The sequence below is a fragment of the Lithobates pipiens genome, unplaced genomic scaffold, assembly GCF_037356315.1.
Source record: "Lithobates pipiens isolate NorthernLeopardFrog02 unplaced genomic scaffold, aLitPip1_a1.2 Scaffold_13, whole genome shotgun sequence".
NCBI classification, from domain to species: Eukaryota; Metazoa; Chordata; class Amphibia; order Anura; family Ranidae; genus Lithobates; species Lithobates pipiens.
The window spans coordinates 9,063,987-9,077,917 of record NW_027507718.1 but is presented as its reverse complement, the minus strand read 5'-3'; the positions used below and the strand labels follow the sequence as shown (position 1 = coordinate 9,077,917).

General features: G+C 42.2%; 1 protein-coding gene and 1 long non-coding RNA gene across 4 annotated transcripts in view; one reads left to right on the top strand and one right to left on the bottom strand.

The window, feature by feature from the left end:
* The window catches only part of LOC143973927 (uncharacterized), a 34,951-nt gene extending 29,170 nt beyond the window's left edge, over positions 1–5,781 (bottom strand). For both annotated transcript variants that reach the window (XR_013272136.1, XR_013272135.1), the window contains exons 1-2: positions 5,649–5,781; positions 4,131–4,247 (exon numbers count right to left, since the gene is read on the bottom strand). This is a non-coding gene — a long non-coding RNA (uncharacterized LOC143973927). The remainder of the gene's footprint in view (positions 1–4,130; positions 4,248–5,648) is intronic.
* The window catches only part of DAPK1 (death associated protein kinase 1), a 226,725-nt gene that overhangs the window by 126,117 nt on the left and 86,677 nt on the right, over positions 1–13,931 (top strand). For both annotated transcript variants that reach the window (XM_077474824.1, XM_077474823.1), the window contains exons 3-4: positions 5,565–5,786; positions 12,923–13,061. In XM_077474824.1, the coding sequence (XP_077330950.1) occupies positions 5,565–5,786; positions 12,923–13,061 (361 nt within the window). The remainder of the gene's footprint in view (positions 1–5,564; positions 5,787–12,922; positions 13,062–13,931) is intronic.

The following is a 13,931-nucleotide window of genomic DNA, read 5'->3' as shown; positions in this document are numbered from 1 at the left end:
AATAGAAAGTCTGCCTGTTCACAATTTTTTTTTTTTTTTTTTTTTTTGTTTTGTGTTAATTTGTTGGAACATATCTATCGATCATAGAGGATGAAAGTAGATATCCTTCTTCCTTTTTGCAATCAATCAGAAACTTGACGTCTCTTTAAAATGTGTTGTAGAAAACTGCTAACTGGTAGTGTTGCTTTGGTAAATAAATGTGTTGTTCTGCTTGCTTGCCGACATGTAGGGCGCCCTCATTAATTTGTGCTTTTCAATAAAGTCTGTTTGGTTTGACATGTTTAGTTTTTTTTTCTGTCTGACATTAGTGATGGCGGTTGCCTCAGACATGTGGCTTGATCATTGTTTTGATGTGACAGCTAAATAACCTTATGGCTAGTCACTGGCTTGTGACATACGGGTGCAAAAGAGTGAGGGCAGGCTGCCAAGAGTAGTGAAAAGATCCATTCCAGGGTTCTAATTCAGCAGTAATTTAATAGGTATTAGAAGATCACCCTGTAAATCATTGTTATTACTGAAGTATTTGTTCCAGCGCCAGCCACTCATCTCCATTCATTGTGTGACTTGATCCTCCTTTGTAAAACAAATTGGTTTTGCCGCGCTCAAACCGTATACATGTATATCATGCACATTACCAGCCGCTAAACTGGATAGTTCAAGCACGTTTTTGCATTGGATACTATTTTTGTTACATTGCTTATGGGATCTCTCGCTGTCACCCACCAAGTTCCTTTGTCTGGATAATTGTACCATTGTGTTATTGGGTACAGCCAGGATTACCTTCAGATTCTATGCACCAAAGGACCTGGCCATTTCAAGCATATCTAAACAGTAAGGTCTGCTTAAAGTGGAGGACCACCCTAAAAAAAAAAAAAAAAAAAAAAAAAAGCATTAATATTCTTAAAAAAAATAAAAAAATAATCATTTGAAAAAAAAATGGAATATAATGTCTGCAAAGTTTTCAATCTGTAACCGTGCATCCGTTATTTCATATCACTGAAGTTAATATTTTGCGTTTTTTTGTTTTTGTTTTGCTTTTTCCTGTGTGACCAAAGTGGAGAGACCTTTGATATAAGTTGCCCCAAAGAAAAATAATACTTTATTGTCAAAGCAGAAATGATTTTAAGGCATAGACTTCTAGGATTATGTAAATCTCTGTCCTATGAAGCAGAAAGCACTGTAGCTTGGATGATCTGTTCAAGGTCACCTTGAAATAGTTCTCATCTCAAATCACTTGATTAACAGTCTGAAGCTTTACCACGAAAGCTTGACATGGTCTATTATAAACTTGGCACGATTTTACAAGTGCTTTGGGGAAGACCTGGATTTTACCTTTTAACTAATTAATTGCAGTGTCTGCGTTAAAAAAAAAAAAAAAAAAAAAGATGTATGCTCTTTGCTCATTTATGCTTGCAGAGATGTAATTCCAAATTATGTTGAATTGACAGATTGCTCTGTGGAATTTATGTTTAAACTGATGGCAATGATGCAAAATATTCTGACATTATGGTTATTTCTATTGATGGTTCTAAAAACGAATCTTTCTCCTGGCAGTAAGCGCTCCCAGATTAAAGCCTTGGACCAGACTATTTTATTTTTTACATTTTGGCTTTAGTGGTAAAGAATTAATATTTCCGTCAGTTATTCTATTTCCTTTTTCCTCACGGACTGTCCTGTGATTATCCATACAAGGAATGCAGGGTGTGGGCCTTCAGCAAGATAGGCATAGACGGCAAATAAAATATTTTTTAAACCCTATACTGTGCTCAAAATGTACTTTTCTCCCTTTTTTAAGTAATGATTGCCATTATCCAGAATTTGTTTTGAATGATTGGACTCATCTAAAGTTCCCTTTCTTGCACAATAAATCCACTGCTAAATGATTAAAGCAGACCAACCAAATAACGGAAACCACATTGTTTGCATCAGAGTGCATGAAGCTCCAGTATTGTTGCCTGCATATACTGTATTTTTCACTACATAAGACGCACCTAGGTTTTAGAGCAGGTAAACAAGGAAAAAAAAATATTCTGAATCCAATGGTGTACAAAAATATTTACCAGTGACCATTAAATGCAAAATTTTGCTTTTTGGCCACATATTGATAGGTGTTAACAAGGCCTATGATGAAAGGTACACCATTCCTACTGTGAAACGCAGTGGTGGATCGCTGATGTTTTGGGGATATATGAGCTACAAAGGCACAGGAAATTTGGTCAAAATTGATGGCAAGATGAATGCGTAAAAAATACTGGAGGAACATTTGCATTCATCAGCCAGGAATCTGTGCATGGGACGTACTTGGATATTCCAACATGATCCAAAACACAAGGCCAAGTCCATATGTCATTAGCTACAGCAGAATAAAGTGAAGGTTCTGGAGTGGCCATCTCAGTCTCCTGACCTTAATATCATTGAGCCACTCTAGGGAGATTTCAAACGTGTAGTTCATGCAAGACAGCCCAAAAATTTACAGGAACTGGATGCTTTTTGCCTATGCATCGCATAGTAGCCCATTATGTGTCACTTACCTGACACAGGCGCCTGCAATGTCACCTCTGTCCCCTCTTCCACGAAGCGTCCATCTTCCTTACGGGTATCACGGGTCCGGCGCTGTGATTTGCCGGAGCCACAATGACGCCCTCCCGCTCTTGCGCACCTGCTCGTTGGAAACGGCACGCTCAGTGCACCTGCGCACCATTGTCTACGGCGCATGCGCTGTAGACAGCGGTGCCTGTCTTTTGCAAATATCTCCTAAACCATGTAGGTTTAGGAGATATTTCTTGCACCTACAGGTAAGCCTTAATCTAGGCTTACCTGTAGGTAAAAGTGGTCTGTAAAGGTTCACAACCACTTTAAAGGGCACAATACACGGTATTAAGAACTGGGGTATGTAAACTTTTGATCAGGGTCATTTGGGTGTTTTCTGTTGCCATTGTGATTAAAAAAGAGTAAACACAGTTGACTGATAATAAATGGCTTCAGCCAAACACTAACCATAAGTGAATGAAAGGTTTTTGTGTTAATATTCTCAGAAAAATGGCCAAGAAATCATAAATTCTGCCAGGGTATGTAAACTTATAAGCACAACTGCATCCCATGAATTTAATGTTAAAATAATTTAAGACCCAGAATTTTTTGTGGGGGCCTGATTTGCTCCTAACACATGGGGAAAAAATGTCTTAAAAATACTCTCAAAGCTATGGAGTGAAATGGTGACTATAACTAAAAGTTATTTGGTAGGAAAAGGGACCACTACATCAGATGAGAAGTTAGTAACTGTCAGTAATATCAGAGACTGACCTTTAAAAACCAAGGGGAATTTGAGCTGCCCTTCAAATCTGTAAGAAGACCTTCTAATCCATAAAAAGTTATGTTCAGACTTCAGAAGCTGGAGTCTAGACACTGGCCAACCAAGGTACTTTCAATAAATGAAAGTACCCTGGTTGGTTTATAGGCTTACCCCTTTGGGCAGTTGATCACTGCTCCACATAACACTAATAGCTCAAGGATGGTTGAGCGAAGGGCGGCAGACCATCTTCATTTTGTTAGTGGCTTTTTTGGTAAATGGTACCACTGAAAATCTAGAAATTGGGGACTCCTTGTCCTGATTTCCAAACTGGGGCTCTTCTTCCAGACTCTCTGAAAACACCAGTGAGTTAGCTGGCTGTGGTTCCTCAGAAAGCTAAAATATCAAAGATGGCAAGGCCAGGGACCCGCACCAATAAGAACTACTGGCTGTAGGAAGACAGCCCTGAACCCCAGGCTCTGGTAGGTACCTGATTCTTAAATCTCAACAGCTACAGCATTCGTAGCTTCAGACTTAAAATAAAAGTTCCTCCTTAGGGTTTGGTATCACACCCACTTGAGATAGACAAAGCAGAACCAAACGGGGAAAAAAATAATTAAAACTTTGTAAATTGTTTCATTGTTATCTATTAGTTCCTCATTTGAATAAAGACTTAGGCCAAATTAAGCATCCAGTCTCTGTGATAACCGTTTTATATGTTCTCATTCAGATAACTTCATTTGGAGACATGCTTCCTGAAAAGGGGGATCTACACTGATAAGTGCAATGATTATCAGGGCAGAAATGCCTGCCAGTGCCCAAAAGTGATGCCTTTCAGTACCTCCTCATCAGTGCTGCCCATAATTGCCGCCTATCAGTGCCAGTAAACGCTGCCCATCATTGCTGCATATTGGTGCTGCCTCATCAGTGCCCTCAGTGCAGCCTCAGCAACGCACATCTGTGAAAGAGAAAAAAATACTTATTTATAAACGAAACAAAAACACATTTTTATTTATTTTTATTTTTTTTGGGACTTTTTTCATTTGTTTAGCAAAAAATAAACTCAGCAGAGATTAAATGCCACCTAAGGAAATCTCTATCTGTCTTAAATGATAAAAATATTGTTTGGGTACAGCATTGCATGACCACGCTATTGTCATTGAAAGTGTGATGGCTCTGAAAGCTGAAAATTAGCCTGGGCAGGAAGACAGTGAAAGTGCCAAGTATTGAAATGGTTAAAGAGTAATTCTGCTTTTGTTGAAAAAAAAATCCCCTCTAGGTGATCCATGTACATTGCAAAGATTTTAATAAACTTTATTGTAGATTTCTACTTTTTTTTTTTTTGTTCTGAAGAAATCCTGGTGTGTTTGTGTTCATGTACAAAGTGATTTTGAATTCTCAATCAGCTACTGCACTTGCAGGGTTCTAATGAGTAAAGTAGCAAGGTCTGTATCCTTTTAGGCTCAGTTCACATTGGTGCAATACGGGAACCCTGCACATCGCACCCGACTCACAGGGCAGTTCTCACTGCCCTATGCAAACCGCTTGGAGTGTCAATACAAAGTTAATGGCGTCCCCAAATCAGTTTGCATATCGCAGTGCACTGTCAATTTGGGCAGGAGTCGGATTGCATGGGTGTTCCGGTTCTGGTCCGGACCAAAAAAAGGGTCCTGCATGACTTGGTCTGAATGCGATGCAAATTCAGCCATATAATCTGTATGTTCAGATCGCACAGACCTTGCATGTGATTTGCATAGCAGTGCGAATCGCATGCGATGTCTGACGTCGCACCAATGTGAACCCAGCCCGAGATGCGATTCCCCTTTGGGAAATGACATTTTTGTTCCAGGAGATGTCCAAAATCGAAATAGTATCTTAGTGCAGACTTCTGGGAAAATCAGTAAGCCAATCACACAAGCCGCAAATGACATTTCTGGGGGGCGTTCTGTACAGAGAGAGAATTACAGCACTGCAGATTGAACACCAAAGGTCATTTTAAATAACATTCAGTTACAATATAACTTGTGTAGCAATTGGTTATTCTTTCTCTCTCTCTCTATATATATATATATATATATATATATATATATATATATATATATATATATATATATATATATATATGATGTATATTTTTATCTATAATATAATTCATTTTTTTATTAATTTAAAGGAGTTACACTTGAAAGTAGCCATTTGTAGAAAAAGGTCACATCAATGACAGTAATTTAATTTTGGTTTTCTGTTTTTTTTTTTTTTTTTTTTTGTTCTGCAGCGGTCAGTTTGCAGTGGTGAAGAAATGCCAGGAGAAAAGCACAGGTGTGCACTATGCAGCAAAATTCATCAAAAAGAGACGTACCAAATCAAGCCGGCGCGGCGTGACCCGGGAGGATATTGAGAGGGAGGTCAGCATACTGAAAGAGATCCGACATCCTAATGTGATCACGCTGCATGAGGTGTATGAGAACAAAACAGATGTCATTCTCATTCTGGAGCTGTAAGTACTACAAAACATCCCCTCACATGCTTGTTTGTGTTTCGGGTGCTGAGAGGATGATGTAATGTGCTTCCTGTGCAAGCACAAGAATGGCACAACACAGACCGAAGCCTGCTATTTCAAGGGTTCTCCATTATTTAGGCCTAAGGGTTTCGCTGAACAAAACCAGTGAGTAACACGTTTCACTGCAGGGTGCTGAGCAAGGAACACAAAGTGCTAGCAAATAGATTGCTAGTAATCTATTTAACATTTCTTTACCATGCAAAACACTGCAGCTCTCTGGAATTATAAATTGCATTTGAATAACCAAATATACATGTAATGGTGTTCATGGAAGAACAGACTATAATACTACAGAAACCAATCGCCTGTTCAATGTAGTGAAAATAATGAAAGATCATTTTTGGATCCATTTCCAATATAAATTTGCACATTATATGTCATCTGTCACTTTTGAGCTCCACAGTTATATGCCATTTTGCATCCATTAAAAAAGCCAGATATTTTATTTTCCGCTGGCAGAAGTATCTGTATAGTTCTTGATACCAGGCTCCAATAATTTCTCTGTAGCAGCACTCAGACGGGAAGAGGGAAGAGAAGGATACTGAGATAATCGGGGGTCTATTTCTTTGTACTGTGCTGGCTGGGAACAAATTTGCAGGATGGAAGAGTAAACGTCTTACCGCATGTGTAGTCACAAGCCTGAGCAGGCCATGGACCAAGACGTCTTAGCTAAAGCTGAACTCCAGGCACACTGCCAATTACACTGGTGAAGGAGCTATGTGGGAGTTATTTTACCTGCCAAAGAATTTATTTGAATGTGTTATTTTGTCCATCCAGTCCTGAAATTTCTGCAGCAGTTAACACTGGCCTTTACCTCTGCCAGCCTTTGACTGGACAGTAAAAGGAGAAGCGGCAGACTGCCTGAGCTCATCTCTGTCGCTCTGCTCCTTATGCGCCTCTACCTCTAATTCTACATTTAATGTGGGATTTATGCATACAGAACTACATTAATTTGTGTGCTTTTCTATCTGCTTAAAGCTGACTGTCATTCCAGTATAGTCTCTAGTAGGGTTATCAAACTCCATTTAATCACATGCAGCATTAACAGTACTGTTGCCCTCAAAGGCCTGGTTGTATCTGGGATGCACAATGTTGAGGGTTCAGGAATGCGTTATAAACAGAGTGCAGAGTTCAGGGGTGCCCTATACACAAAGTGCACAGTTCAGGAGTACACTACATACAAAGTAAAGTTCCAGGGGTGCGCAATGTAGCGAGTGCAGTTCCAGGGGTGCGCAATGTAGCGAGTGCAGTTCCAGGGGTGCGTAATGTAGCGAGTGCAGTTCCAGGGGTGCGCAATGTAGCCAGTGCAGTTCCAGGGGTGCGCAATGTAGCAAATGCAGTTCCAGGGGTGCGCAATGTAGCGAGTGCAGTTCCAGGGCTGCGCTGTGTAGCAAGTGCAGTTCCAAGGGTGCGCTGTGTAGAGTGCAGTCCTAGGGGTGTGCCGTGTAGAGTGCAGTCCTAGAGGTGTGCCGTGTAGAGGGTGCAGTCCTAGGGGTGTGCCGTGTAGAGGGTGCAGTCCTAGGGGTGTGCCGTGTAGAGGGTGCAGTCCTAGGGGTGTGCCGTGTAGAGGGTGCAGTCCTAGGGGTGTGCCGTGTAGAGGGTGCAGTCCTAGGGGTGTGCCGTGTAGAGGGTGCAGTCCTAGGGGTGTGCCGTGTAGAGGGTGCAGTCCTAGGGGTGTGCCGTGTAGAGGGTGCAGTCCTAGGGGTGTGCCGTGTAGAGGGTGCAGTCCTAGGGGTGTGCCGTGTAGAGGGTGCAGTTCCAGGGGTGTGCCTTGATGTGAGGGTGCAGTTCCAGGGGTGTGCCTTGATGTGAGGGTGCAGTTCCAGGGGTGCGCCGTGTAGAGGGTGCAGTTCCAGGGGTGCGTCGTGATGTTGGGGTGCAGTTCCAGGGGTGCGTCGTGATGTTGGGGTGCAGTTCCAGGGGTGCGTCGTGATGTGGGGGTGCAGTTCCAGGGGTGCGTCGTGATGTGGGGGTGCAGTTCCAGGGGTGCGTCGTGATGTGGGGGTGCAGTTCCAGGGGTGCGTCGTGATGTGAGGGTGCAGTTCCAGGGGTGCGCCGTGTAGAGGGTGCAGTTCCAGGGGTGCGACGGGTAAAGGGTGCAGTTCCAGGGGTGCGTCGTGATGTGAGGGTGCAGTTCCAGGGGTGCGCCTTGATGTGAGGGTGCAGTTCCAGGGGTGTGCCTTGATGTGAGGGTGCAGTTCCAGGGGTGCGCCGTGTAAAGGGTGCAGTTCCAGGGGTGCGCCGTGATGTGAGGGTGCAGTTCCAGGGGTGCGCCGTGTAGAGGGTGCAGTTCCAGGGGTGCGCTACCTATAGAAAGCGGGGGGCAGAAGTGCTTTATGTACAGAGTGCAGAGTTTAGGCTCTCTCTCTCTCTGTCTGTCTGTCTGTTCTTGCTGTGAGGGCATGGAGGGATATGTTACATCCAGGAACCACTGAAAGCAAAGCTGTCCCTTCATGTTTACAAGTGACAGCGGGGAGAGGGAGTAGAAGGCAAGAGCCAGAGGTGGCTGAATGGAGTTCTGGCTGCAAAACTGGGTGCGAGGGCCACATGACCAGATCTGGCAGGCCAAATTCAGCCTGCGGCCTTTTGTTTGACGTGTGGTCTATAGCAGAGGTCCTCAGCCGTGGGTGCGGCTGGCAGAAGAGAGCTTGGCGTGCGTATGAGAGAGGCGGGTGGAATGAGAGCCGAGTGGATGAGAGAAGCGAGTGGGCAGACGAATGAGAGAAGCGGGCGGACGGGCAAGTAGAGATGACCTCCTCTCTTTCCGCCCGCCCCGCATCACTGCTCTTTCGCTTTCTCAGCCGGTGTTCTGTCAGCCTCTTCAGTGTCGAAGGTGCGGCGTGGAGCAGAAAGATGACATCTGCCTGCCCCGCATCACTATGCTCCTGCTTTTGTGGTAAATGGACTAGTGCTGCCATCAATGCAGTGACAATCTATGTCTGGTGGCACTGGCAGGCGATGTTGCAAGTGATAATTCACATCTGGTGGCAGGCAGCGTGGCAAGTGACAATCCGCGTCTGGGAACAGGCGACAAGCTGTATCTGATGGCATGTGACGTGGCAAGTGACAATCCACATCTGGTGGCACTGGCAGGCGACGTGGCAAGTGACAATTCACATCTGGTGGCAGGCAGTGTGTCACGTGACAATTCACATCTGGTTGCACTGGCAGGCAATGTGGCAAATGATAATTCGCATCTGGGCACAGGCAACGTGGCAGATGACAAGCTGCATCTGAAGGTAGGCGACATAGTAAGTGACAATCTGCATCTGGTGGCAGGCAGTGTGGCAAGTGACAATATGCATTTGTAGGCAGGTAACGTTGCAAGTGACAATCTGCATCTGGTGGCAGGCAGGCTGGCAAGTGACAATCTGCATCTGGTGGCAGGCAGGCTGGCAAGTGACAATCCGCATCTGGTGGCAGGCAGGCTGGCAAGTGACAATCCGCATCTGGTGGCAGGCAGCCTGGCAAGTGACAATCCGCATCTGGTGGCAGGCAGCCTGGCAAGTGACAATCCACATCTGGTGGCAGGCAGCGTGGCAAGTGACAATCCACATCTGGTGGAAAATAACTTGGTAAAATGACAACTTTGAGGGGAAATAAAACAATACCCTAGTTCCTTATGTTGGCAGCCTGGTAGTGTGAGAATATCCCTGCTCATATGCTCTAATCTGAATCAAACGTGGATGATAAATTAAACCTCTGTCCCACAGGAAACAGAGCAAGGACACTACACAGCATAGAAGTCAGGAAGTCCACTAACGTGGATCTTCACCAAGGATAAAGCCTCGGGCTTATACAGAATTTGCCCCGTGCTCAGCTGCAGTGTTTGTTGGGCAGGAGTATTTTTAGTTATGGCCAGACATTACCATTTCCCCCATCCTTATTTTTTATCTTGTTCCTGTAGCAAGGTCCAGCGTTTAGAATGCCCCTCTGTGACATTATTATGAAGGTTAAAAATTGTAGCAGCAGCTCCTGGGATCACAGTTCCCGGAGGAGTTGGACAGAGTAGTAGGGGAAGGGTAGGGTTCTGTAGTGCAGCAGACAGGTCTGACAGTGCTGGTTGTGATTTCAGGACATCAGCAGCACTTTTGTCAACTTTTACTAGAGTTTGGGACACAATGGATTTTCAGAGCAGCGTTTTTAAAAAGATAGAACATGTGGAAATGTGCATGTATTGCAGAATTGTACCAATTTTTTTTTTTTCTTCACCAAACACTTTCACTAATTATTTTTACGTGTTGCCTAAAACGTAATAAAAGCTTCTCAGAATCCAAAATGCTGTGTGTGTAAAGCCTCCTAAAATGGCCCCTGGAGGGGCACTGTTAGGTTCACACTCGCCTATGCTCTGAAAAGCAATCCATGGTGGATCACTTTTTCAGAGTGGGCCTAAGCAGCTCCTGTCAGGCAGTCAAGATGAGATCATGTTGCCTACTGAATACCTACTTTTTTTTCCCCCTGATTGGTTATTTACAGTGGGGCAAATGTACCGCAACCACAAGCCAATTCCCTTTTTTTTTTTTTAATGGTTGTGGCACAGTCTCATTACAATTAATAGCCCAGTTCGAGAGCTCGTGCCACCTGTCCACTCGACATGCCAGGCGTTGTCATGGCATGTCGACAGCTTCCTCCAAATGTGTTTTAGAGTTTAGGTGGGTGGCAAGCGGTGGTAAAAAAAAAAAAAAAAACACGGCTCAGCTGCCTGTTTTTACTGTCCCCTTGGCCTACTGTGTAAAAGAACACTTTTTTATTTTGACTACCGTATTTTTCGGACTATAAGGCGCACCGGATTATAAGGCGCACTAGCAACGACCGGCTGATAAAATGGATATTTCCATATATAAGGCGCATCGGACTATAAGGCGCACCGGATTATAAGGCGCACTAGCAACGACCGGCTGATAAAATGGATATTTCCATATATATAAGGCGCATCGGACTATAAGGCGCACGGTCGATTTTGTGAGAAAATTTAGGCTTTTACGTGCGCCTTATAGTCCGAAGGTTAACGTCAAGAGACTTGATCTGTGACTCCATGCGCGCCCATCTGACAGATACTGTTAACAAAGAACTCCAGCGATGTCAACAGGTCATATATAAGGCGCACCGGATTATAAGGCGCACGGTCGTTTTTGGGAGAAAATTTAGGCTTTTACGTGCGCCTTATAGTCCGAAAAATACGGTAAATTAGCTGTATTTTTACAGATTAAAAAATATTTATTTGTTTAAATCTGATATTAAACTAATTATAATGAGCAATAGATCTTATATTAATTTAAATATTTAAAAAGAAAAAAAAAAAACCTTCAGAATCATATGTGGCAAATAGGTGATCATAATATATCTTCCTTCTTTGTATAAAGATAAAAAGAACATAGAAGTCATAAAAACATCCCACACCCTCTGTAAAAATGAAGAGCTATGTACAGTTCTGCAGGATTTTTGTATACTATTCTTTCAACAAAGTCACATCAGTAGCAGATTGTTTGATGACAAGTCTTTCTAGATTTTCCTGCTCATACAACTTTATGACAAATTTGTTTTCTTTCTTGCATGTTTTGATCTTCCTGAAGCTAGCCTTCTGCACGTACATGGGTCTTAAGGCCCGTACACATGATCAGAAAGTCGTACGAAAAATATTGCTTTGTAGCGATCGTGCGATAATGTGATCGTTCGTATACATACATGCAAAATTATCCGATGGGGACAAGCATGACATTTTTTTCCTATGATATCCAATCGTACGATTTTCGCTTATTCAGTACAGTTGTCGCTCGAAAATACAATACAAATACACTATAACAGATTACATCACTTTCAAATTTTTATTCTGTCGCACGAGAATTTTCATAACTTTAGTAAATTCTTAATTTTCGATGTGAGACTAGCATGGCAAAAAAAAAACAGACAATCATTCGTAATGCAATCTAATTTGTGTGTACAAGACATTAGTGTTTGGATGCTGAAAGGGGTGAGGCTTTACCAAATGAGCATGCCTTGTCAGATTTTGGGCAGTTGTGGTTGGATTGGAATACAAAACCTCAAAAGTACAGTGGCTTTTGCGATTTTGGCCTCGATGTATGTATGTATGTATGTATTGGCATATATACATTGGCATGTATATATGTTTTTTGTGTGTACTATATATGTGTGTGTGTGTGTGTATGTATATATATATATATATGTGTGTGTGTGTGTGTATATGTGTGTATATATATATATATATATATATATATATATATATATATATATATATATATATATATATATATATATATATATATATATATATATATGTGTGTGTGTGTGTATATGTATATATATATATATATATATATATATATATATATATATATATATATATATATATATATATATATACACACACTATATTGCCAAAAGTATTGGGGCACATGAATTTTAATGCATTAGTCCGTAGGGTTCAATATTGGGTTGGCCCACCCTTTTGTAGCTATAACAGCTTCAACTCTTCTGGAAAGGTTGTCCACAAGGTTTAGAAGTGTGTCTATGGGAATATTTGATCATTCTTCCAGAAGCACATTTGTGTCGTCGGGCACTGATGTTTGGACGAAAGGACCTGGCTCACAGTCACAGTCTCCGCTTTAATTCATCCCAAACCTGTTCTATCAGGTTGGGGTCAAGTTCCTCAACCCCAAACTTGCTCATTCTTGTTTTTTGGACCTTGCTTTGTGCACTAGTCCAAATCATTTGGTGGAGGGGGGATTATGGGTTTGTTTTTCAAGGGTTGGACATGGTCCCTTATTTCCAGTTAAAGGAAATCTTATGGTGTCGGTATACCAAGACATTTTGGACAATTTCATGCTCCCAACTTTGTGAGAACAGTTTCGGGGTGGCCCCTTCCTGTACCAACATGACTACACACCAGTGCACAAAGCAAGGCCCATAAGGGTATGTCTATGTCTTTAGATATACACTGTTCATACACGTACTGTATGTATTCAGAAACCAGGCCTATCGGCAAATTGCTTAGTAGTACTGCATTGGTTTGGTCTTATGACTTTATGCTAATTTACCCCTATTTACTTTGGCAGCGTTGCGGGCGGCGAGCTTTTTGACTTTCTTGCTGAGAAGGAATCATTATCAGAAGAGGAAGCGACCGAATTTTTAAAACAGATCCTCAATGGCGTCAATTACCTGCACTCGCTGCACATTGCCCACTTTGATCTTAAGGTATAGTATAATTAGAAGACAGATGGAAACACTGGTTTTCTTTATTAAACTGAATGCAAATCAACAAATTGGTATAACACTGGTCAAAACTCAGAACCAACAAGGTGATTTTCCCACCATACATTCCATTGCAATGTATTTTCTGTATCAGAAAAGTATAAGTTAAATCTCTTTAAGATCTTTCACTCTTTAAAATAATTACCACAGTCCATAGAGAAGTTAAAAAATGATCAGTCTACTTTAGACTGGTGTTCCAGTTTATGGAAACTTAAAGCAGACATGAATTAAAAAAATGATAGCAGGTAGAGCGTTTTGGAAGAGGAGGCATAATGAAATTATTTTAAGACCTCCTTTACTTATCTGCTATAAAACTTTTGTGTTGTGTACACTGCCTGTGCCGCATGCACAGTTCAGTGGACATCCCTGTCAACTGAAGGTTACCATAAATGGAACCAGCTGTCAGAGCAATGTAACTCCAATGCACAGACAGATTTCACATCACCAGTGGCTGCCCAAAAGCGAGAAGAGAAAAGGCCAAATTCTGAAGTGGACCAGGAAAAGATAGCAAGGGCTGTGGACTAAGCAAAGTGGGAGAATGGGAAGCTTGCATTTCTAGAGCAGGTGGCACTATGGGTAAATCTGATATAAGGTGCAAGCATTATGTGCATACCTGCACATTATGGAAAGAGCTTCAGGGCAGTGCAGGAGATTTAGTTTTGCTCTCAACCATCTGATAATATATTCTATCTATTAGGGATTCTGTTGGTAGTTGCAATTCTGCTGTAACCATTAAGACGAGGTCCCAGGCTCCCTGTAGGAATTTATCTAGATTTTTTTTTTTTTATTATTCTATTATGAAAATGCCACATC